Genomic DNA, 23,211 nt, shown 5'->3' on the forward strand with positions numbered 1-23,211 from the left:
CGCTATGTTGTGGCCCCTGCGCTCGCATGAGAGGACGGTCACGGAGGCTTCAAGGTGGTCTCTTATTGTGTCCGCGTCGAACGAGCGGTCGACACCGAAGATGGTGCCAGCACAGCTGTTTTTTGTGAGAGCTTTCGCCCTCACTGGCACATCGCCGACGGTGCGGACTTGTAGGAGATGTGACAGTTCTGCCCCCGGGAGCGCGTCGACAGCGACGACATTCCGTCGAAAGTTCACCCGCACGCGGTGTGCTCCCTGAATAGCTGAAAGCTGTGCGGCGATAGATTCTTGCGTCAGTCTCAGGAAGTTGCCTTTCTTCCCTTGGGACGAAACAGGACCGTGTCAGCGCGTTCTCCTGGAGCTGGGCCGTCGACCGAGGGTGTATGTGGGATCATCTCGAGAGGCCTGTAGCGCGGCCTCCTTTTCCCGGCCCTCTTGGGTAGTGAGGGGGCATTTGCGCTGTGTTGATTAGCCTGCTGGGTTGAATCCGAGGCGGATATGAGTGCTGGGCGACGTTCTGTCTCGGTGTGGGGCTGTTGCTGCTGGCTGCTTTGCGGAGCGAGCGGCTGGAGCGGCCCGAGAACACAGCTGGGGCGCGGGTGCGCCGAGCTATCTGGGTCGGTTGAGGAATGCATTCCTTTTTCCCCCATTGCCTTTTTCACTTCAGCGCTGTCGTTGCTCATACCTTGCGAGCTTGTCGCAGGTGCGGCCCCGGCGTGAGTCATTGGAGAGGGAGACTGACCCTCTCTCTCTCGCTCTGTCGGGCGCGGACGAGTGGGTGGCTCGGCCGGTGGGGGCTTTTGTTGTTCCACGTTCGACTTGTCGGCGCTTGCTTGGGGAGCTGGCCCGTTCTGCGAATGCTCGGCAACCGCTGCCACGTGGAGGGCTAGGGAAGGTGACGCCGGGTGGCTGTCATGGCGCCGGCGGGGGTCGTTCGCTTGTTGTTCGCACATGCGTTTCCCCGCAGGCCGGCTGAGGCCGGTGAACAATAGAAGGCAGCATCCACGTGACCCTGCGTTCCCGGATGTTGGTTCCCTAAGTCGGTTTCCAAATGTCCCTATGAGGCCACAGAATACCTAGTGTGTCACGTGATTGGGGAGGTTTCTTCCCTGTATTACTGCCGGAATATACAACAATCCTAGCGCGTGCAATGACGCAAAACCACGTGCTTCTAAACGCCGTCTCTCCTCTTCGGAATGGCGCACGTCTGTGATCGAGCTGCCATCGGCGATGACGATCGTCGCTGCGAATTTTGCAGCCAACTATTCATGCAGAGGAAGAACATGCTGCAACACATCAGGAACGTTCACAGAATGGCCGTGGATGTCAAGAAATTGATGAAATGCGACGTATGTGGCACTTCCCTGCCTACAATGGAGAAGTATTCGGTGCACCAGATCGCTGCGCACAACTTCGAGGCTGACTACGTGCACCTGTGTTCCGGAACAATAAGGGTGAGGAACAGTTTCATTAAGTTTATTCTCAGTCATCGTAAGCAAATGACGTTTAAACGCAATATTATATGTCGGACTTTTTTAAATTTCTTGTTGCGCAGTGTGCTTCCAAAAGCAGTTGTTTATACCTTGCGGGCCTTTGTTTTTTCTTTCTCCATCTGTTTCGCGAAGAGTATCTTTTGCGCACGTGCCTAATTTATTTCCTTGGGGTATGTTGAAGTTTGTATCCTCGTTAAATATAATTTGTTTGTTTATCCATCTATAATAGTATAGTCATGTGTGCGCGCTCCCAGCGATGCGCTACATGACATACGTTTGGCATGGTCTGCTTTCCTGCCCAGCAAGTGGAGTGAAATTTGACGTTTGCACATCTTTTTTTCTTTTTTTTAAGCGACAGGAGTAAGCTGTTCTGCGTTCTGACGTTGCTCTGTGCCACATGCGTGCGTGGCCTGGTCTTCGCCTCAATGCACGTTGCAATGCGGCAGAGACGCAGAACCGGGACCATACTTGAATTTGCGGATGTCGCCGGGATGGTGTCCCAGCGTATTGTTGGCAAACTCTTTAGTAGTACATTTCATAGAATAGAGCGAAATGTGACGCTCGCGCACCCTCCCCCCCCCCCCCCCTTCTTTTTTTTTCTTAAACGAGAGGAGGGATTTGCTCTGCGTTCTCACGTTGCTTTGCGCTACTTGCGTGCGTGGTACAGTCTTCGCCTCAGTGCCGACCGCAATACACTTGCAATTGCGGCTGTCAGCGGCTTGGTCTCCCGGCGTACTTTGGGAAAATTCTTTAGTAGTACCACAGTCCTTCAATTGAAGGACTCTGGTTGTAGATTTCATAAAATAGAGCCAAATTTGACGCACGCGCAATCCTTTTTTCTTTAAGAAGAGTGTGTTAGGAGGCTACTTGGTAAGACATCTTTTTGTGAACTTAAACTGCGCTTGGGAAAAGACACCAACGTGGAAGAAGACAGGACGAACGCAGACTAGCAACTGGTTTATTGAAATCACACATAATGCTGCCTCTTCAAACCAGGCGCATGCCCAAGCCACATCATAACCGCGTGACCATGGAACACTCCCTCGCCAAGCCCCTATCTACAGTAAAAATTCAACCTCTTCTTGAAAAGAAGGAGCTTTTCAAGAAGAAACTGAGGGAAGGGATTCACACTGTTCTGGGGCGTAGCTCGCACCATGTGCTCTCAGTTCGTCTGTGTCTTATCGTAACAGCATTGCTGTGAATGTACAGTCTGATTCAATATTGAGGAAGGAGTGAGCATAGATCATGCTTAAGTTTCATACTTGTTTCTTATTAAAACAAAAGTAATATGATAAATTTTTTGAAGTTATGGCGCATTGCATATTTGAAATTCAATTTTAACAGAAATTTGAGCAATATCAAGGGTGACCTCATGACACAGTCGAGTTGAAGGTGAGGGAGTAAAATAAATGCTACGTTAGCCCGTGTCCAAAGCCTTCAAAGTGATTATTTTTGTTTGCATCTCTCTCCCCAAAGTACTTGTCACCATCTAATGCTATTTTGTGCTTTCATTACAGAATTTCATGAATGGAAAGCAGAAGAAGAGGGTAGCCAAAACTGCTGGTTCATTTTGCCCAGGGACCCCAAAAAGCTGGCCAGTGGAGAGACAAGGATCCACTATTACTGTAATAGATCAGGCGAGGCAAGGAAAAAGGAAGGTCATAGTGACCGTCGGGAGAAAAGTCAGGGGAGCTGTAGGTCTGGTAAGATATGTCTTTCATTTATTACCATCACAATGGACAACACTCAGAGTCCGACACCTGAAAGCACCACCATAAAAGTCAGGTATCAAAGAAACCATTATGGTCATAAACCAGAAATTCAGCACTTGGGAATGAGTGACAAGGAAAAGGCCAGCGTAGCAGAGAACCTAGAAAGGGGTGTGCCCATGAAAACCATTCTAAAGCGAATAAGAACATCTGTGGCATCCAAGCTGAGGCCAGTGCACTTGGCAGAGTGCTCAACCCTGCATAACATCATACGGCAGTTTAACATTGCTGCTCCTGAACGTTGTCACACTAATGACGCTGTCAGTGTAGACATGTGGGTGCTTGTGATGAAAGAAAAAGGTGAAACACTTGTCCGCCTGTACAAGGCACAAGGTGCAGTGGACCCAAGTGGTACATTTTCTTCAGCAGACTTTGCTCTTGTTCTGATGACAGAGCCTCAGAAGGAGCTACTAGAAAAATTGGGCCCTGCAGGGACTGTATGTCTTGACTCCACACATGGAACTATAGAGTACCTGTTTGAGCTGACCACGCTTCTGGTGCTAGATAAAGTAGCATCAGTTGTAGCTATAGCTTATTTTATCTGCAACCAGATGAACGAGCAAACTTTGACAGCATTCTTCAAATATCTGGAGTCGGCCATGGCCAAAAAAGTGGCCGCTAAGACGTACATTGATATCTGATGATGCCTCGCAATTCTACAAAGCATGGTCCAGGATCATGGGTGCCGCAAAACAGAAACTTCTCTGTGCCTGGCATGTGGATAACAATTGGCGTAAGAAGACACTCGAGAGTGTAGAGAGACAGCTAAGGCCACATGTTTACCATAGTGTGTGGCTACTCTTAGAGTTCCTCGCGGAAAAGGCATTTGAAGAATATTTTGAGCAATTCCTTTCTAGTGAGGAAGAAAAACTGAGGGACTTCCTCAAGTACTTCAAAGACCACTACGCAGTTAGGCCGCAAGAGTGGGCCTATCGCTTTAGGACTAGAGCAGCTGTCAACACTAACATGCACCTTGAGAGCAAGCACAGGACGTTAAAGCATACTATGCTGGAGAGAAAACAGAATAAGCATGGTGACAGACTAATTTCTGCCCTCATGGACTTGACAAATCATTTTTTAATGAAAAGGGCTAGCCAGATGATGAAAGGGGCAAAGGGTAAGGAGCTGAGAACAATTAAGAAGAACCACAGGTCTGGCAGTGAAATGGCAGCTTGTGCCAAAATAAATGAAGATGGCATATGGACTGTGCCATTTCAGTCTATTAAAGGGCTCTCATATAAAGTGTCAAAAGTGAAAGATGGTGCTTGCTGTCCTTTGAGGTGCAAGGAATGCGCAGTGTGTGTGCAAGCACAGTCACTGTGTGGTCATCGCTAATCCAACTAGCAGCAACAAGGCCCATGAGAGCTCACCCAAAGAAGCATGTGAGGCAAGTCGGGCATTGCACATTGTACAGAGTATAACAAAGCTGGAAGCAGCCAAAGCAGTGTCAAGCTCAACACTCTTAAGAGCAAAAATGGACTCAGTCAGACAGGCAATATCAGATGGTGAAGTCTCTGAGGGTGTGGCTGAGAAGGCAAACAATTTGTTTTAGCCAGTTTTCATGCTTGTGGAAAGTGAAAGTGACCCAAAAAGAAAGATGCCAGACCATTCAAATGAACCAACCAACAAAAAAGTTGTGCACCTGTGAAGATTTCACTCTACAAAAAACCTTAGATTGTCGCAGCCATCATCTAGCCTTTCAAGGCCCACTGAAGCTCAAAAGGAAGTCCTTAAATAACAGCTTAGGGACAGCAACATAGAAACTGAAGAGATAACCACATCAGCAGGGCACGATTACTGGTAACAAGCCTCCAGTGCAGTTAGGAAGAGAGAAGTGGTGCAGTAGTGCTGTGCTGTGGTGCCTTATAGAAGCAGGTTGAGGGTTCGCATAGAAGCAAATCATGACATGTGGTCTCTGATGATTAGCCCGTCTGTTTTTGTCTGTGGTGTGCAGCCATATGTCACAGCTGGATGGTATGTGTGTCAGAGCACGAGAGATGCCTCCATGCTTGTTGTATGAGCTGCTGGTAAGTGTTCTGTGAAAATAGGTACAGACCCAGTGGTTATCTCTGGTATGTGGCAGCTGTTGGATAGTAGTGTGTTAGAGCACGCCTCCATGCTTGTCATATGAGCCGCTGGTAAGTATGTCTGTACATAGGAAGCGCATTGGACGGTGTGTAGTGTTTCAGTGTGCAAAAGCCTCCAATGTGTTTTCCTACTTATAAATTTGTGTAAACACTCAGTAGTGCAGTAGTCATGATGTTGCACTGCTGAGCTCAAGCCTGCGAGTTCAATCCCAGCAAAGGTGGCTGCATTTCAGTGGTGGTGAAATGAAAAAAAAAGGGGTGTAGTTGAATTCAAGTGCGTATCACAGAACCCAAGGTGGTCAAAATAATACTGAGTCCCGCACTGTGGCATGCCTCATAATTCAGTCTAGATGTTGTGTTCCATGTGATGTTCTTTATTGCCCATTTGAATAAACTTTTATTTTTCAGATTACCAAAATAGAGGGTATATGCAGTGGTGTTGTGTGCAGTCTGGATAAGTTGCTCTGGTCATGAGCACTCAATGAAAACTTCTGCATATTTGGCTGCAGCAGACAGTGTCATAATGATAGTAAAGACTATGCAGAAAGCTTTAGGCCACTCTACATATCAGATCAGTTTTATATTCCATCCTTTATGGTGCTTATGGTGGCAGAATAATAATTGGCAATGCTTCCTTACACATTTAATATTTTTCTTTTTTTCTTTTGGAAGAGCAACCTTGGAAGAATAATCTACAACAATGCTCCTACCTTCTCTTTCACTGTCTCCCCATTTCTTTTCTACACTTCAACTTCATTCTACGCACTATCTTATTCTCCTCTTCATCCTACATTGATGGTGTGGGAAAGTGAGGTAAGCATGCATAAAGATTGCTGTGCAGAACTTAATTGCAGCACTGACGAAGACAAATCTTTGTCAAAAGGTTCATTACAGCTACATTCCCCCTCCAAACACTGTTTATCACTTCAAGCCTTCATATTCCTGTGAGCTTTTGTCTTGTTTAACAGTTGTAACAGTCATACTATTTATTACTATCAATAGCCAGCATACATTTAGCACTGCAAAGTGCTGTTTAGAAGACGTGTGAGTTTCTACTTCCCTTATGATAAATACTCCAGACATTCAGTCTCTAATTTATGAAAATCTTTCAAACATTGCCAGTGATGACCACCATATGGGTTAATGTCGGCATGGGACTGAGGCTTTCCCGCAAAAAGAACAGTTATGTTTTGCTCATATCATGTGACTGACAGTTTCTGCTGTAATTTTTGCACTTGTCAACTCCACTGTGAAGAGTTCGTTTCTGTGAATATGTGCTGGCCTGATTCTTCTTAATCACGCATTTCAGATCTTGTGCTGTGAGATGAGGAGGTGTAAAATAAAAACACCGTGTAGATTTCACAATGCCTTTAAGAAACCACGCAAAGCTTGGAGATGAAGCATTACATGCAACTTGAACCAAGTGTCTGGACACAGCAAGTGAAAGTTGTTTTGTCATGAGTGAGGGTGTCGGCGTTACTTGTAACTGCCTTTAAATAAAAGTTTGTTTCAAAACAGTGGCTCAACTCTGTGTTCCCCCGGTAAAAGACAAAACCATTGGGATTTGCAATGCTCTTTTTAAACATAATTGACCAATATTAATAAAAAAAACTTTATGAATCAAGATATAAGCTTGCCATACCATGGAAACACTTGAAACTCCTTTTGAGAAGTTTACTCATACGCGAACACATTATAGCAATTATTTTCAATCGTATACCCACAATTTGCCTCGTCACCATGTCAAGTTTCAAGGCAGATTTTTTTTTAGACTCCAGGAAGCCGTATGCTTAATTCTATCCATTGTTTACTGCATTGCATTTGATTTTCTATAACAAATAAAATCGAATTCTCCATTGATTGCACCGACGCTCATGTTATAATTATATGCTATTATTATTGACTAGTCTTTTATATATATTCTTGGAGGGTGGGGGCTGCACTGGTGGCGTTCTACGAATTTGCGCCGCGTGTTTGTGCGGGTAAACTTAAGCGCAGAATTTTTTTTTTTTGCGCGTTATGAAAACAATGCACTGCAGGTATTTTAATTAATGCAACGAGCTGTATGAAATATCAGTCAAGGGGTTGGAAACATCGCTATAGAGAATCCCGACTATTTTCTTTTGCGTGTGTGTATTTGGAGTTGATGCACAGTTTTCTTTACTTATTTTACATAGAATAAAGAAACGCGCTTCCGCGCGCTTGCCAACTCGATCGCAAGGGGACAGCCTGATCAACATCAATATCAGCAGCAATGGCGGATTTGCGCTTGCCGTGGCGCTTGCGAAGTTTTCAATAGTTTTCGCCTTTTAAGTGATTCTTTTGCTATTTTAACGTGTGGAGGTTCATTGTACGTCTGTTTTTTCAAGTTTGGCATGTGTTTTAACACATGTGAAGGTGTAGTCTTTTCTTCTTCAGCGGATATATGTACAAGACCCCGTTCACCGTCTATCAGGTAAGATGTGTACGTATGCTACACGCAAGCGTAGTGCTTCATTAAGCCACAGTGCACTACAAAGTTAAGCATGAACGGTACACAAAATTCACAAGTTCTAAGTATTGCCAAGAACAACCATTGATTGGCGAAGTTCTCACAGGCGTTGCAGAAGTTGTTGGGCGCGGCAGTGCTGAACGTAGCGTTAGCGGCTTAAATCGTGTTTTTTTAGTAGTAACAACGTGTCACTATTTCATATTGTTGGCGGCGTTTCCAGGACACCAAATCGGTAACGGGGACACCAGAGCTAGAACCCGGACTGGTCCATGGGTTGGGGCTCGCCGAGGCCTGCGCGTAATAGTAGTATATCTATGATGCCCGTAGGCTGTGTGTAAGTCGTACTTCCCGAATTTTCTGACGCATTTTAAGATCAGCTGTCCGCTTTCGCGGACAAAAAAAGCAGGAGTCGGGGTGGTCCGTGGGTTGGGGCAACATTACCTGCTTCCAGTTTGGGACCGCCCTGCTTCCAGTTTTGATCCCTCCGCTACCCCTTGGGTACCCTGCCGCCTCCTTGATTATAATCTAATGCTCTCCTGAGGCCTCTGTTTGCCGGTTACATGTGCCCTCCTTGAGCAGTACTTGTAAATGAATCCGATCTATCGTCGCAACGAAAAAAGCGCCCCGCGACTTCTACAACACAGTCGGAATCTTGCCCATTGGTTTACCTATGTGTGGCCGCAAATACCTGAAACTCAATGCCAGTTCAACATATTTGTTGGCAAGGGTGTCAGGTCGTTGCTTTGTGTGGAATCGGCCTTTTCTCAATTCTTAAGAATTTAACTGGAATGCACCTGACCAGTGCTGCTCTGTGGTGCTTGCCACCAATCCCTTGGACAGGGAAGACATGAGTATCCCTGTGCATACACTTTATACGCAGTGGTGTGACCGCTTCCTTTGGGAAACTACCACGTTAGCGATATTGTGAGCGCAATGTGGCTTTCCTTCATCTTCTTCATCCGTACGTAGTGTGTCGCTTCTTCCTCGCCATAGCTCTAGCTCGGCAAGAATAAAGCGGTTCCTTAGAAGTGGTGAAGGTGCTGGGGTTCTGCATACCAAGGGCGTATAAGGTAACAGTGCTTGTGCCTTTAATATGTCGCATTCGATCATTTTGAGACGTGGTGGTGTTCATGCGTTAGCACAATTCCAGGACATCCACAATGTAAGAGGTACATGATTCTCCAATTGTATACTCTCTCCAGGCCTTTCTCACAACCTCAGCACAAGTAGTGGGAGCATAAAAAAACTGACAAAGCTGGTGCATGAATGTTGCCCAGTCAGAAAGATCTGGCTCTTGGATCAAAGCCATTTTTTTTTACATTGTAGAGGCAGACGGGCATGCTGTGAAGTTTCTAAGAACTGTCCCACCATTGCTGACTCTGTTGTACATTTATCAAACCACTTGATTCTCACCAAGCTCAAGCTATGGTGACAAAGACGCGCCACATGCTTTACAGTCACATATTGCACTCGCAATACATCTGTTATGCCAGTTTGCCGAAATGAGCATGCACAGTAGTGACGAATTCACTATGCGTGCACAGGGATTTGCCTTTCCTGTCCTATGGGCTGTTGGCAAGCATCACAATGCTACACTCGTTAGGTACACCTCAGCTTTCAGTATGTTTACATTCGGTTGCATGAACATGGAGGGAGTGCGTTCGCTGTAATCAGTACCACACATTTTGCTAATGTAGGCTTGAGTGGCTTTCCCATGCCTCCACTAAATAGTCGGAATACATCCATGTATGATAGAATGATGAGCATTTAACCTCCAGACATGCAGCAGTCTTTACAACACTGCAAGGCAGAAGCAGCCTTCTCGCCATGTTCACGCTCAAATAAATCCCATTATTAAGGCATTTTATGGGCCTCCCAAACCGCCTGCACCACCTGAATGATGTCACTTGTTGCACCTGGCTGTTCATTTCATTTGGCATCCTCTGTTCGCACATATTCGTTTCCAATAATTCAAGAAAATTGCAGGGCTGGTTCGCAATCTTTTCTGTTTTCCTTATTTTTTTATGGCCTTGTAAAACTGAGAAACGATAATGAAAAAAAGAAACAAAGGCTGCCTTCCTATTCACCAGTGAAAGCATTGTTGCTTAGAAAGAGGCGCAGAAAAAGATGTATATGCATGTCGGACAGCCTGCACAAGGTTTTATCTTTCTCTTCAAACATCGCGTACCTGCGTCAGTAGACTCGCTGTTCTGTAGCATTATCCCTGGCAGCGGAAGCACTGTCCCAGAGCTCTAAAGAGTCATCGGAAGCACAGTGCTAAACCTTCATCCTTGAAATGTGAAGAACGTCACTGGACAGGACAAGAGATGACAAGGTGAGACTGATTGGGGCAATGTTGTGGTGATGGGTGCCACCTGGTTGAGCGCACAGTATGGTCCCCTGTCCTGAGAAAAGCTTTTCTGGGAGCTCTACACAGTGGAAAGGGGACCAGAGAAGTACAAGCGCACCAGGGGAGAAATGAAAGTCGCATTGTGAAGCATGGTACTGTCATTTCTGGTTGCTTCATGATGCAGTAATGATAGTCGCAGCACAATATTTTCAATTTATTCTGGCAACTCACGATATGCAAGTGAATGCTGGTGGCTGCGTTTCAGTGCTTGGATATTTAAGGCCACGTTGCAAAATGCACAAGAGATTTATAATCGACTTCGTATACAGAGAAAATACAAGAACAGTTCTAATAGCACTGAAAAGACAGAGCATTCATGGCGTCGTTCAAGCTCAGTGTACTTGAGCGTGCACAAGAACTAGTCTAACTGATGTTATGACTGGCCTGTGTGGTCAACGATTTGTGTCGCGCCACCAAAGCAACACCGAAAGGCTGGACCCTTTAGATACGCCGAGCCGCCTGCAACCGTTGGAAAACGCCTAGGAGGCCCCAATAGCAATAAGACCTTATCATTTGTGCAGGCATTTTCGCCTTCTTACCCATGGCTTGCACAACACCCTGATGTCTGCTTAGTCTCCACAGTGTTGTCTCCCTTCAGCAAGTGGGACGATTAAGCTTCGTGTGTGCATTCGTTCTTTCTCTTCGTCCTCGGCAGGGAAGATGCCAGCGTTGTGTGCGTGTGTGTGTGTGTATGCGCATGTCAGTGCCTTTCCTTCTACTGAGCCAGTGGGGGTTAGAAAATTCGTTGAACACTTCCATGTATCGAGCGGCAGCCGCCAGAGTGGAGAGTGTTTTCTCTCTCCTTTTCTTGAGCGAGGGTATTCCAAACACTATAAAGGACGTCTTCGCTAATGGACTTCAGCCTTCAGTTTTTGAGCAAACTAGCATGTCTGTCGCTCACCATCGGGAAACTTGCAGAGTTGACCACTCCGTAACAATGTGAAGTAAACATTCATTGCTACTCGTTGAATTGTTGCCGTATCTCCTGCCTGGCCCCCTCGGCACTCATGAGCCGCTGCAAAGTGCAGTCAGCGGCACGATCCGACAACCAATGGTAAGCTCCAGACCACCAAGCCCACGCTACTTCCACAGTCTTGGGTTCCCATCTTTAATATGGAGCAGCAGCAAAAAAAGAATTGACATCTGTGAATAAGGTATGCGGATGTGGGCTGCTTCCCTTGAACATAGGAGGCAAATGCCTTCAGGAAGTTCAGTTGTACTTTGTTATATGAAAGGCGTCTCACCAAGATTGGAAGTTGCAAACCGACAAGTGCAGTGCATAGATCACACACTAACAATCCTGTCTCCAAATTATCAAAATGATGCACAGTGGGAAAACAACTGAAATTTTAAACAAAAGCCATCATGGTCTCAACGAAGCCCTGCTTCAGCCAGAGTCAAGGTTACATGCACAAATGTCTCTATGTAAAACGTGCTGCCTGCAATATCACCAACCATGGCACGTGACTTTCGTAAGCCAACCAATGTTAAATGCCATTCCTGGATGTGTGCCCCACAGCAAAAAAGGAAGAGAAGAAAAAAAGGAAAGAAAAGACGATCGTCATGCGAGTGTGACGTGAACCCTTGGCTCCGTCATGGGGGAAGATGAAGAAGGAAGATCACTTGGAGGCAAAGGGGTTGAGTGCCGTCACTTTTAGCACTCGCCTCCTGGCAGCGTGAAAATGCAACATTTCAATTTCTTCCATTTCCTTTAATAATGAACTAATTAGAAATATTTGTTTGAGGAAATGCTCCCTTGACGGCATCTTACAACTTCCAATCTACCTATAACTAAAATTTGCCATGATGCTTAATGAGAGGGGCTTTTCAGCCCAAATTAGATCCTGCAGACTATAGTACTGTATGGAAAATATGGTACATGGAACTGTAAAATTTAATTTTCCACAGCAATTTCTACCTGTGCAGTTGGAGTTGGCTTTGTCATAGCATAGATATGAGGACCGTGAAACAACCTTTATTCCCTAAAGATCCTGTCCTGTAGTATATTTGAGCATTTACATAAAGGCGTGGAGACCCTCAGTGTGTTGCAATCTAAGTGGCAGCATATAGGTGGTGTGTGCTGCCTGTAGAGATGCCACTGTAAGCCATCTATGCATTGGCGGATTTCTGAATTGTGGATGGGAGAAGGCTCATGGCTGTTCTGCCTTTGCACCAAGCACTGCAGAGCACAGTGCTACAATTTTCTGTTTGTGCAGTTCGAAGAAAATTATTCCTGCAGTGGCAGTGACTACACAGAAAATGCACCCTACGAGAGTGGACAGAGTTCCAATGTGACTGTGGTTTGAAATGGTCCAGCCCCTGTGTATACAAGCACCGATTTTCCCAGACAAGTGTGACAGTGCCTGGCTTTGAATGCAGTGTGCTGCTTCATAAATATTGCAGTTGCCCAGCACTAAGCTGCCTGGATTATGTGGTTGCCATAATGACTTCTCTGTACCCGTGGGACAAATATTTGCACTCGAAATAGCGACAGCAGCCATGCATTTCCTGCTGACGTAGAATTAGGTTCCACAATGTCATCTGATGTATGCGCATGCTGTGATGTGGTTGGTGTGGCCATGCTCTTTTTTTCTCCCTTCAAGTATGCTGGTAAACTGCCACTAGTTACAGATGTCTGCAAGGAGTGCACACTGTGTGAGTGCTGCATATGAATTGAAATTACGATCACCACAGTGATGATAAAGGACACATTGAAAAGTAATCTGACAACACTTATCAAGACTGTCTACAAGTTTTCTGTGAGAGATTTCCTCAGGGTTGACAAAAACCATCTTAGGGACCATTTAATGGGGTGTTACCGCCCACATTATGAGATGGAAGAAAAGGAAGCCATTAGGATTTCTCTGGTGGTGCAAGGTGCTCAAATAGATGGCTTTGAATTGCAGTAGACATAAATATTATCATTCTTTCTGTATGGGCACATAACTTCTTTGCCAACCTCTCTGTCATCTCTGTAGCACATTAATTTAGGATAGTAACTCCACTCTGACGCAGGAGATGAAAGTGCATGCCAGACATGCTGACCACACTGACTTGGAGAGTGCCACTTTCTTAAATGTGGCAAAAGTCTGTGTTTTGGGCGAAATAAGAGCTCATAGGCAATTTTTATCTGTGATAAACAGAAATATGTGCTGCCAGTGGTCAGACGTCATTGAGGTCGAGCTTCTCAAGCAAGTAGATGCCATCGAGAAGACCAAAGAAGCCAGTGATTAACCATTGTGCGCAGCAGCTTCAGATGGCAAAGTCCAGCTGGGGTTTCTCTGCACAAGGTCACCAAGTGGCATTCCTAAGTAACAGATATTTTTCACCCTAAACTGCTACCTTAGAGTGGCTGGAACAGGCACCGTTCGTTCCAAGCATGCAGCTGTTATCAAAGCTTAGTTTAGTCAATTATTGAGGCTTAAGATGGTTTTAATGAATGTACATTAGGAAACAATTGTAAAAGAATGTAAAAAAAATTTGAACTGTGTTGACTCTTTGGTGGCATACTGTTGCTATTCCTGAAGTTACGTCCTCAAATGACTTATGCTCCAGGTATTTGAGTAAAAACTATGGGTGTGGAAATATCAATTTTTTAATTTCAAAGCTAATTCGAATAATGAAACCTAAGTGCGAAGCGAATATTTTTCGAATATGAATACTATTGGTATTGCAAAAATCTTTCTTTTCACCAACCAGAGGTGCAAAATACATAGACTACATAGACTGCATAGCAAATAATGTACAGGGATATTATGCTTCGTCGTTAACAAAATTCTCTAATACAACACTTTTGTTTGACAATGTCATAATTGTAGTTACTTAATGTTTCATGAAGCAAGGACAACAGCTCAACATGTTCGAAGAGCAGTGACACCTAGTGCATGTCACCATCGATTCAGACATCAAAAAGAGCTGCTTAAGTGTCTGGTATCAGCAGGTCGCTCTTCGCAAGCCGAGCCAACAGTGGGCACCACGCTTACACCATCGCTCAAACGGATCTTCTTTTTGGACCAAAATGTCATCATGCAAATATCTTTGAACCTGCGATTGTGGTAGTGAAAATTTCTGCCACGAGTGAAAATTTCTGCTGGTTGATAAGCTCATCAGAGTCTTTCCACAGTGCTGATGTGGAAGTGGCCCGTTCAGAAGCTTTTGTTGTTGAATGCATACTTCGGTTCCTTGGTGATGAAATTACCCTTCCTTTCTCTAAATCCAAGGGCGAGATCTCGCATTCTGAATGTTTGCTTGCGCTCTCATTATTCGCCTTCACTGTGCTTTCGTCAGCGGTCGTCTGCTTGGTGAAGCGGGAGCGCCAATTGAACACTGCCCACTCACCGATGTAGGAGGTGAAGCAAACATTCAGAAAGTTAGAAGCTGGCGCAATTTCATCCCAGGTTGTTAATCCAGTTTGACATTGAAGCATCCTGGTAGTATTAAAGTACTTTAGAATGAGGTTCCAGAGCATTGCCAAGTTTGCCACTTGGTGAAATTTGTAGTTTGGAACAATTTAGGCTCTTGGCGAGATTAGCAGTGAACACAGAGGTTTTCACATGGCGATTGGTGTTGTCCAAATGCATGAAGAGGTCACAGTATAGGTATTTAAGCTAGTGTCGGGTAACCATAAGCACCCGCAGGGGCCCCGTGACAGTGTCTCCTTTAACTTCAGATATGCTTCACTGCATGATGATAAATATGCTTCGCCGCATAACACGACTCTGCTGCAGCAAAGGTGACTTAAACCGACAACAGCCGAGAAGGTGCAAATAGCACTGCGCTGCCTGGTTCTTGCTGTTGGCCTTATTTTTCTTCTTTTTACAGTGTCCTTACTGTAAGTGCACTCCAGAGTTACAATGCAGGAATATGCATGTGTGCACAAGCTTTCTTTCAAGAGTAACTCACGATCATAAGTTACGTCATCATGGTTTCGTACTATGTTACAGCATCATAAGCGAGACATAATAAAGGGGGCCTCAAAGGCTGCGGGAGAGACTAATCTTTTGTGCGAGATTGTGCTATCCTTGCTGCACGCAGTGCAATATTATATGACTCATGTCTATGGTGGCATTGTCGATTATGAATGTTTCCTTACTGCGTTAAAAAAATGTAGTGCACCTTTCAGATAATAATGGCATTATAGCTTCAGAGTTGTTCCAAGTTTTGGGGACTTGTTCACTAAAAGTACATTATTAAAAAGCTTTAGAATGTCTAGGTCACAATTGCATTTGAAGAACTGTAAGTCTTCCTACACATAGCAATTAGTAGCTTACTGTGCGATGTTGAAGGTGGTTTTTATTCATAGGCCCTACGCAGAGAGCAGCAACACAATGCCTGGCATGTGACCAGGGTTCGTAACAGTGTTTGCATTTCCAGTGCTCGTAACTGATTCCAGTATTAATGCATAAATTTGCTTTATGAATTCTTTGTAGACAGAAGGTGCTTGAATATTGGTTGCATGAAATGCTCCAATGCACACTGTATACGTATAGGGTCTTTTATTACCATACAGATTTTCTTGTTTTCAAGTTATGAGCGCGGAAAATGTGGCATTCTTGCAGAGGAATTCCTCTAATGCACTCTCATTTCTTACAAATCTTGAAAGTTGCACCTAATTCAAGATATTCATCATTGAATTTCACTGGTAAATCGAGGCAATATTGGAACTGAGTGTGCTGGGAGTGCAGAAAAGAAGGTCCCGCTATCTCATCAGATGGAAACATCTTGGCCAGTCATTGTAGCTGCTGATATGACACACTTTGCCTGGCAAGCATGTGCGTCAGTGTGCCATGTCAGACTATCATTTAAGCTTTGTCCCACACTTCTTGACAGGGCACTGCCGCCTGATGTGGAGGAGGATGCACCAAGTTTTGATTGTACTCAATTGAGCGCGATAATGAATATCTCAAAATAAGTGCAATTTTCGAGATTTAGAAAAAGAAAGGGTGTGCGTTCACATGCGACTGCCTCCAAATATGCCATTTAGAAGGCTGCCGCCAAGTTACTAATAAAAAAGTGACTGAATTTTTCAAAATTAATTTTCTGAAACTCGCATTATTAGCAGCAGTGTGTGTGTCCACCTCACCTAGAAACTCCTTTGCAAAAACGCCGGGCTCTCCGTGCTCAAAACTTTTTGCTAAATATCTGCATGGTTAAAAAAAAGTAGATATGCACACTTGTTTATGCATGAAAGTCGTACACTGTCACTTTTCAAGATTTTTGCCCTTCTATGCAACACCAGAAAAATTGGAAATAGAAGCTTCAGGTGACCTATCTGATTTGTTGCAAGTTGCATGGCCATATTATTGTTTTAATTTTTCGCTATTACCTTTTACTGTGATGTCGCCACTGCAGCAGCTCGATCTCGATGGCTGTGGCTTTTCATTCCAGGTCACAAAGCTGCACCCAGGTAGAGGCAGATTCCAAAAATGCTTGTGTACTTAAGTATAGCTGCACATTACAGAATCCGAGGCCCTCAACAATCATCCGTAGCCCTCTTGTAGCCCACGAGTTCCTTATATTTTATTAGGATTGAAGAGCAACGTTTGTGCTATATCCCTCTATTTCAGACGAAATAATGTGCATGCAAAATTATATCTTCATTACTTTACACCATAGTACCAATATCTGTCGTGCGTTGATTTTTGATGTCTTTGCATTTGCTATAGCAAGGATTTTTAAACATCAGCCACAAAAGAAAAAATAAATGGTCAAAGAACCAAGAAATGGTGTGTAGCAGCTCCCTTCTTTTTTTTAATTGGCGGCAAGTGTTGCACTCGTGTACTTCAAAAGAAATGTTACCTTCCTGCTTTGGAACTTTGTGGTTTTGTTCTGCCAGCTGCTTGACCAAAACAAGCAAAATGTACTTCAGATATTCCACAATTCTGTATGCACTTGGTACAATAAAATTTGTTTCAAGAATGGACAAATGCAGTGATGGCTGTATTGAAAACTGCAACATGCCGATTTTAGTTTCATGCTTCATTAATTTTCTCAGAGCCCCAAAGAAAGCATGCGAGGTTTGAAAATATATCATGCGACGAAGTGCTGGCCTGCCATGACATTAGTGCACTCGGTCTAGAGAACTGATTGATGCTGCACATACATTGAACATGGTGGCCATGACCATCCCTCATGAATTGGCATTCCCTGCCTAAACCACCTCACCAACACAGCCTGTTAACAGCAAGAAAGCTGACGAGGCTTCCAAGAATTTCTATGCACTATAAGTATCGCCCTACTGAAATTACTCCATTTGTTTGCTGACAATTGTCTTGACAAAAGTGGAAGCCGAATCGGTTGTGTTCGATCAGTTTTATTTACATACAACCTATTATAATGTGGACCTTTCTTCGCCTCTTCAACTGTTCCACAGCTGCTGCTGCCATCTTGCATGCCACATCGAGGAGGGGGGGGGCAATGTACATGGCAGGTGCATGGGAGGATTTTCCAAGGAACTCTGGAAAGCTGTAATCAAATTGTGGGCAAAGTTTAAAAAGTCTTGAATACAAAAAGGGTGAAGAGTATGTAACCTTGTACATGTTGATCACACCACATGTTTCAGCTGTAAGTGCCTTGTCTCAACCAAGCTACAGTTCTTGCAATGTTCCACTTTGTGATACTCAGTATGAATTGATAAGACTAGCTGCTATTCTAGTGGTTGTGCAGGCCACAAGGGAACAGTGCCTGGCCTTTGTGCTCGTATGTGTAAATTTCTCTCTGTCGGTCTCGCCCAAGCCACACCAAAATGTTATCCACAAGTGTCGTGCCAAAAAGGCCTGGCAACATCTCGTATTAAGCCGTTTGACCCATTTTATTGCACTGATGCACACGGTGCAACCAAATGTAGGAAATGACATCGCCTAGGTGATTAGTAAATTACCCTTCTAAAATACAAGAGCAACTTTGCTGTGGCAAGAGCCTTAGCAAAAACATAAGATACACAAAAAATGAAGGAAAAGCGACACCTTAAAGTTCCCGCACCAACTCACCGTGACAAGCACAGATTTTGACAGTGTCTGCTTGAGCTTAGTTATTTGGAGATACATGCAGTTGAATGCTTTTACGAGCATTGAGATGCCCCACTATGCTAGCTTGCCTTTTATGGCTATAGAAAGTTCTATACTGCCAAAAGTCTGCCTATTCCGATTAGAATCTATATTGAAGCTGCTTTGAGCAACAGGTGGTATTCTATTTCAGCGCTAATGATACATTGAGAGTAGTGTGCCTGGAAGGAATAGACAAAAGCATTGCAGAAGCTGCAGTACTTTGTGCTCGCTGAATGATCACACGAGAAGGTAAAGATGCCATCAGAAAGCATCTTTCGTATGGAGTCTCTTTAAAAGAAAAACACTACAACTAGACATGGTAACAGTTGTGGGCAAACTAAAAATATAATGATAGTTCAAGGTGTGGTATGGCATGTTTATGCTATTTCTGAAAAAATAAACACGGCAAGTGTGTCCATGCCAACAATTGACACAGGATGAGCAGATGCAAAACTGCAATACAGCACCACGCCGTCAAAACGACAGTATGCAAGTGGTGGTCCAGCATCAAAACTTCAATGTCCCTACACTGCAACACTGGGAGGCCATGCTGCGTGACAGAAGCCTGGGTGGCCAGCAGGCACTGCTCTGTCGGGCACAGGACGTGGCAGCAACTATTTCTCCTAAGGATTCAATAAACGGATTTCTCTACCTCACCCGCCATGCGATGCGCCATGTGAGGGAATGACAGTGCCACTACTCTCACAGGATATGGATGGTGCACAACACCACCTTGAGCATCGGAGCGCACGTCTGCCTGTGAGCTCTGTGTACTACAAACACAAGTGGTGCATGCAAGGTAACATTTAAAACATCACTGCCAAATGCCATCAACGAACAGAAGCAGCAAAGAAAGCTGCTTACATAATTTTCACAGTGTGTCGGAACTGCATATTTTTTACATCCTGTCTGCATGCCGCATTGTTCATCACTGCTAAAAAGTGCATAGTTGCATGGTACTTTTTTTTCGATTTTGTGCACTTTCTTTTGTCTTGAAAAAATAAAGCAGATGTCTCTCAATGAGCCGTAAGTACTAAAGTTGCTCAAAAGGGTAGTTTACTGAATTGATTGCATTTGAGTACTGCAGGCCTAGTTTCTTTCGGTCTTTCTCTTTTAAAGTCTCGGCACAAGTTAGCTAAAACACCCTGTATACTGGACAGCTTGCCTGGCTGCCCGCACCGCCGAGGCGGAGTATCTTACGTTTTTGTGGTGCACTTGTCGCCGTCTCGTGGCACCGGTCGTCCATCCTTATCACGCACACGCCAGCGTCGTCTGGTGTTCCAATTGGCTGCAGCAAAGCGGACAGCTCTGACGGGCAGGAAAAAAAGTGGTCCGCGAGCGATCGGGCTTGCTGCCTCGTTTAACGCCTGCTTTTATCCGCCTGGCCAAGAGCTTTGCCCGGTTTAGCCGCTCCGTCTTCAGTGTGAACGTGCCTTTCGAGTAAAAAATCAACAGCTTACGCTTCCACTTTTTTGCTTGGTAGCTACATTCAATTTGCTTGCTCCTCGTCTTTTAGATGTCTAGGCTCCTCACATTTTAACGTGGCTGAATAGTGCACAAATCAGAAACGAGAGTTTCTGTGGCCTAGCCTTCTCACACTTGCAAGGATACCATCCAAAATTGACCTATTTTTCTTATGGGGCGCCCACTGATTATGAGGATGCTGACATCGAAGGATCTCGAGTGGTTCTCTAGCATTTTGGTGACAAACGGAATACAGTAAATGCCGAGCTACAACTGACTTGATATCTGTCAGCACCAATAAACGCAGTAGTTAGTATTCTCACTAAATTGAGAATCCAGCCCAACAGCAGATGGACACCAGTGGCTTGAATCCCCCGTGTTGGCAAATTTAACTGGCTGAAATCAAGCATTTAAAACACACGCACTTAGTTCCATCCCTTCAGTCTGTGAGCATAATGAAGATCAAAGGTCAGGTTATGTGGCTGCAGCACCTTCTGTTCATGCAGCATACCTTGTGTGCAAGCCACATCTATTTACAACAGAAACAGTGCTTTCCACCCGTGAGCAAATGTTTGGAGTTAAAATATGGTAGAATTTTTTATCCAGCCAACGCGTGCACGCTGAAATCCAAGTGGTACAGCCAATATGTGCCTGTTTAATCACTGCAATGCATTGAGACACTTCCGACAACGCACGGCTGTACCAGAAAAGGTTTTAATTTTTTTCACTAATGCCATGTACTTATGAACTTTTATGAATGTACCTGCAGCTTTCGCAGGCTTTCGAGTAGCTCGAGCGTAAAGTGGCCTGTGTGTTATTGCTATTCAGCCGGAGTGCAATAGGAGCCAGTCAAATGAGTAAAACATGAAGTCAATGTGCACACAAAGACTACATGTACCCTTGCATGACTTCGTGCCACAGGTAGCTAACAGCTTCCAATTCACAGTTCTTGTAATATGCTTGTGGCAGCCATCTACAGTGATCTATTTGATTTAACGGGGATGTGTATGTTGGCTGAAAAAGAGAAAATATGCTAGGAAATATACTAACACCGATGGATGCAATATATTCTTTCCGGTAGAGTTTTGCACAGAAAAGTTAGCAGATTCCATGCATATGTGAAAATCGGTTATAAGTGAAGCCTTTGTAATGTTCAGTAAAATGCAACCACTCGTTCACTTCTATAACTCTCCACACAATGCATGTCCTGGTCTCGTTTAGTTCATTTTTGTCCATACTCGGTTGCTTTCGATGCTGACTTTCCGACTTCTCTGTGGCTGACTTCTTAAATTTCCTGTTGTATACTTAATTTCTTGCCTTTTGTTCTACGTGTCTACCCAGTGGTACATGTTGAGCTGCACTTAACAGGTAATCCAAGTTGCCATTTGGACACATGCCAAGCAGCACATATCCAGTGCCATACACAGTGACCAATATTGGCAGGACTGCAGCAGCCACCACCCACTGAGGAAGGAAGAGGCAAAGAGGGTTTCGTTTTAAGAACCGCTCATTAAAGTTATTCAATCAATCAATCAAAAATATGTAGCAGCTTGCATATGTAGGAATGCGACTTATTCGCGATGCTAATAATTTGATCACCTGTTTTGGTAGCTGTGGGCACGAGAAATTTAGACACCTAACCGCACCAAAATTCAGCTATTATGAAAACGCGGAATTTCGATCGAAAGAGTCCATTTGCCGCTGTGGTGGTTTGAAGGACGGCGACAGAATAAACCAAACATTGTAGAAAGGGAAGTAAACAATCTGCGCAACCGCTCTATCGCGTGTTTGACAAAGAAATTGACGAAAAAATGTGCTTAACGTGATTCAGAAACATGTCTACACAGGAACGTTCAATGGTAGAAATTACACTTCACCGCTACAGAGTAGCGAAGTTGCCCTGAATAGTGGGACGAATATTTTCCGACCGCCCAACAAAGGGTGAAGTGCGCACAGTATGTACGGCAACACTTGCTTTGTTCGCCGCAGTAATGCCACCCTGTAATGGAGACAACTACGACAAACGGTCTGCATTTCTTCAGCAGCGAGCAGCGAGAAAAAGTGAAACATTTTTTTACCGAGTCAGAAATAAGCCAAGCGTGTTCCTGACGGTATGAAACGGCATGCCGCGGGAAAAAAGGGGTCCATACCTCGGGGTTCAAATCCCGCAGACACGGCGTAGCCGTCAATTTGCGGTTGAGCAAGCGACGTTTTTGCATTTTCTGTTCCGCATCAGCATCTTCTAGCCAGCGAGAGAGCACCTTGAATACCAGCACGACGGGCGCCGTCTCGCTGAACAATCAAGGCCTAAAATTTAAAAGAAAACACAACTATTAGCGCTTATTGTTTCAAATTTTGTGATTTCAGTAGACTTACCTTGATGTTGTTGCACATTTCTTGTAGATCCATGTTGCTTTCACGGTCATTTCCGCCAACATAAAGAACGGCGAAATCGACACGCTCGAAGCGCATCGTGGAGACAGCCCACGCCAGCCACACTGAATTGTAGCCAGCAAAACTGAATGTGCAGTCTTTAATAGACTCAATTAGGCGCAGGCGCGACCTATTAAAGAATTTAACCTGACTCGCCGACAATGACGCCGCGCAAGGACGGCATGACTGAACACGATCCAGCGAGGCGTAACAGGACCACGCGAACGAACCTACGTGAGCCGGCAGAAACCACAGGGATTTAGCAGCAGCACCTAGTAGCTTCTTTCCCTAGGCGTACAAGTACCTATCTGGGGGCAAGGAGTACGGCACTGGTTCACGTCACATCCGGTTTGCCTCTAAACCGGGTACAGCCGGCCTGCGGGGATACGCTTCTGTTGTTCGCCATGTTGCGGAGCTTCGAGAGATGGCGGTGGGCTGCTTTCCGTCGCGGCCGCGGTCGTAGTTCCGTTGTCAACGCGAGTCGGCGGTGAGGCGGGCAATGATGCAGACGACGAACGATCAGACCTCGTGGATTTAGAGGTTGGTGACCCGCTACACGAGGCGCTGAGCGATGGCGACGACTCCGTGCTGTCAGAGCTAGTGGCCGGCGAGGAGGAGATCGTGCTGCTACTCGGAGACGTAGGTGCTGAGGCATTGCTGTCGCTTTCCATCTCGGCTAGAGATGCTGCGGCGGCAGTGGTGTTGGCGGCTTCTCGGCGATGGCGGTTGCCACGTGCGTGGCGGCTGGCGTTCTTGCGGCCGGCGTTCTTACGGGTTGTCGGTGACAGGCGCTTTGGCATCCCTTCCGAACCTAGCATACGGCGGGCCTCCAAAAGTAGTAAGCCCAGTGCTCGCGAGCGAGGCTGTGGCGTGCCGAGACGAAACCCGGGCACTGTGACCTGGGTGTCATCCATGTCAGGGTCCAACCAAGGGCCGGAACGGCCGGCTACAGGTTCATACCTTCTCCCCTGGGAGCCCTAAAAAGGGCTACGCTCAAGAGCGCTGTCGTGGGAGAAGGT

At 45.2% G+C, this 23,211-nt stretch overlaps 1 protein-coding gene and 1 long non-coding RNA gene across 2 annotated transcripts; both read right to left on the reverse strand.

Moving 5' to 3' along the window:
• Positions 1-17,544: 17,544 nt before the first annotated feature.
• On the reverse strand, positions 17,545-21,923 carry LOC139054467 (uncharacterized). The gene is made up of 3 exons (XR_011511256.1): positions 21,910-21,923; positions 19,496-19,728; positions 17,545-17,714 (listed from the first exon to the last, which is right to left on the reverse strand). It is a non-coding gene; the product is annotated as an uncharacterized lncRNA (long non-coding RNA).
• Positions 21,924-22,548: 625 nt separating this feature from the next.
• LOC139050550 (uncharacterized) lies at positions 22,549-23,106 on the reverse strand. The gene has a single exon (XM_070527101.1). The coding sequence runs from the start codon at positions 23,104-23,106 to the stop codon at positions 22,549-22,551; it is 558 nt and encodes a 185-aa protein (XP_070383202.1).
• Between the last annotated feature and the right edge of the window lie 105 nt (positions 23,107-23,211).

Source organism: Dermacentor albipictus, chromosome 1 (assembly GCF_038994185.2).
Source record: "Dermacentor albipictus isolate Rhodes 1998 colony chromosome 1, USDA_Dalb.pri_finalv2, whole genome shotgun sequence".
NCBI lineage: Eukaryota > Metazoa > Arthropoda > Arachnida > Ixodida > Ixodidae > Dermacentor > Dermacentor albipictus.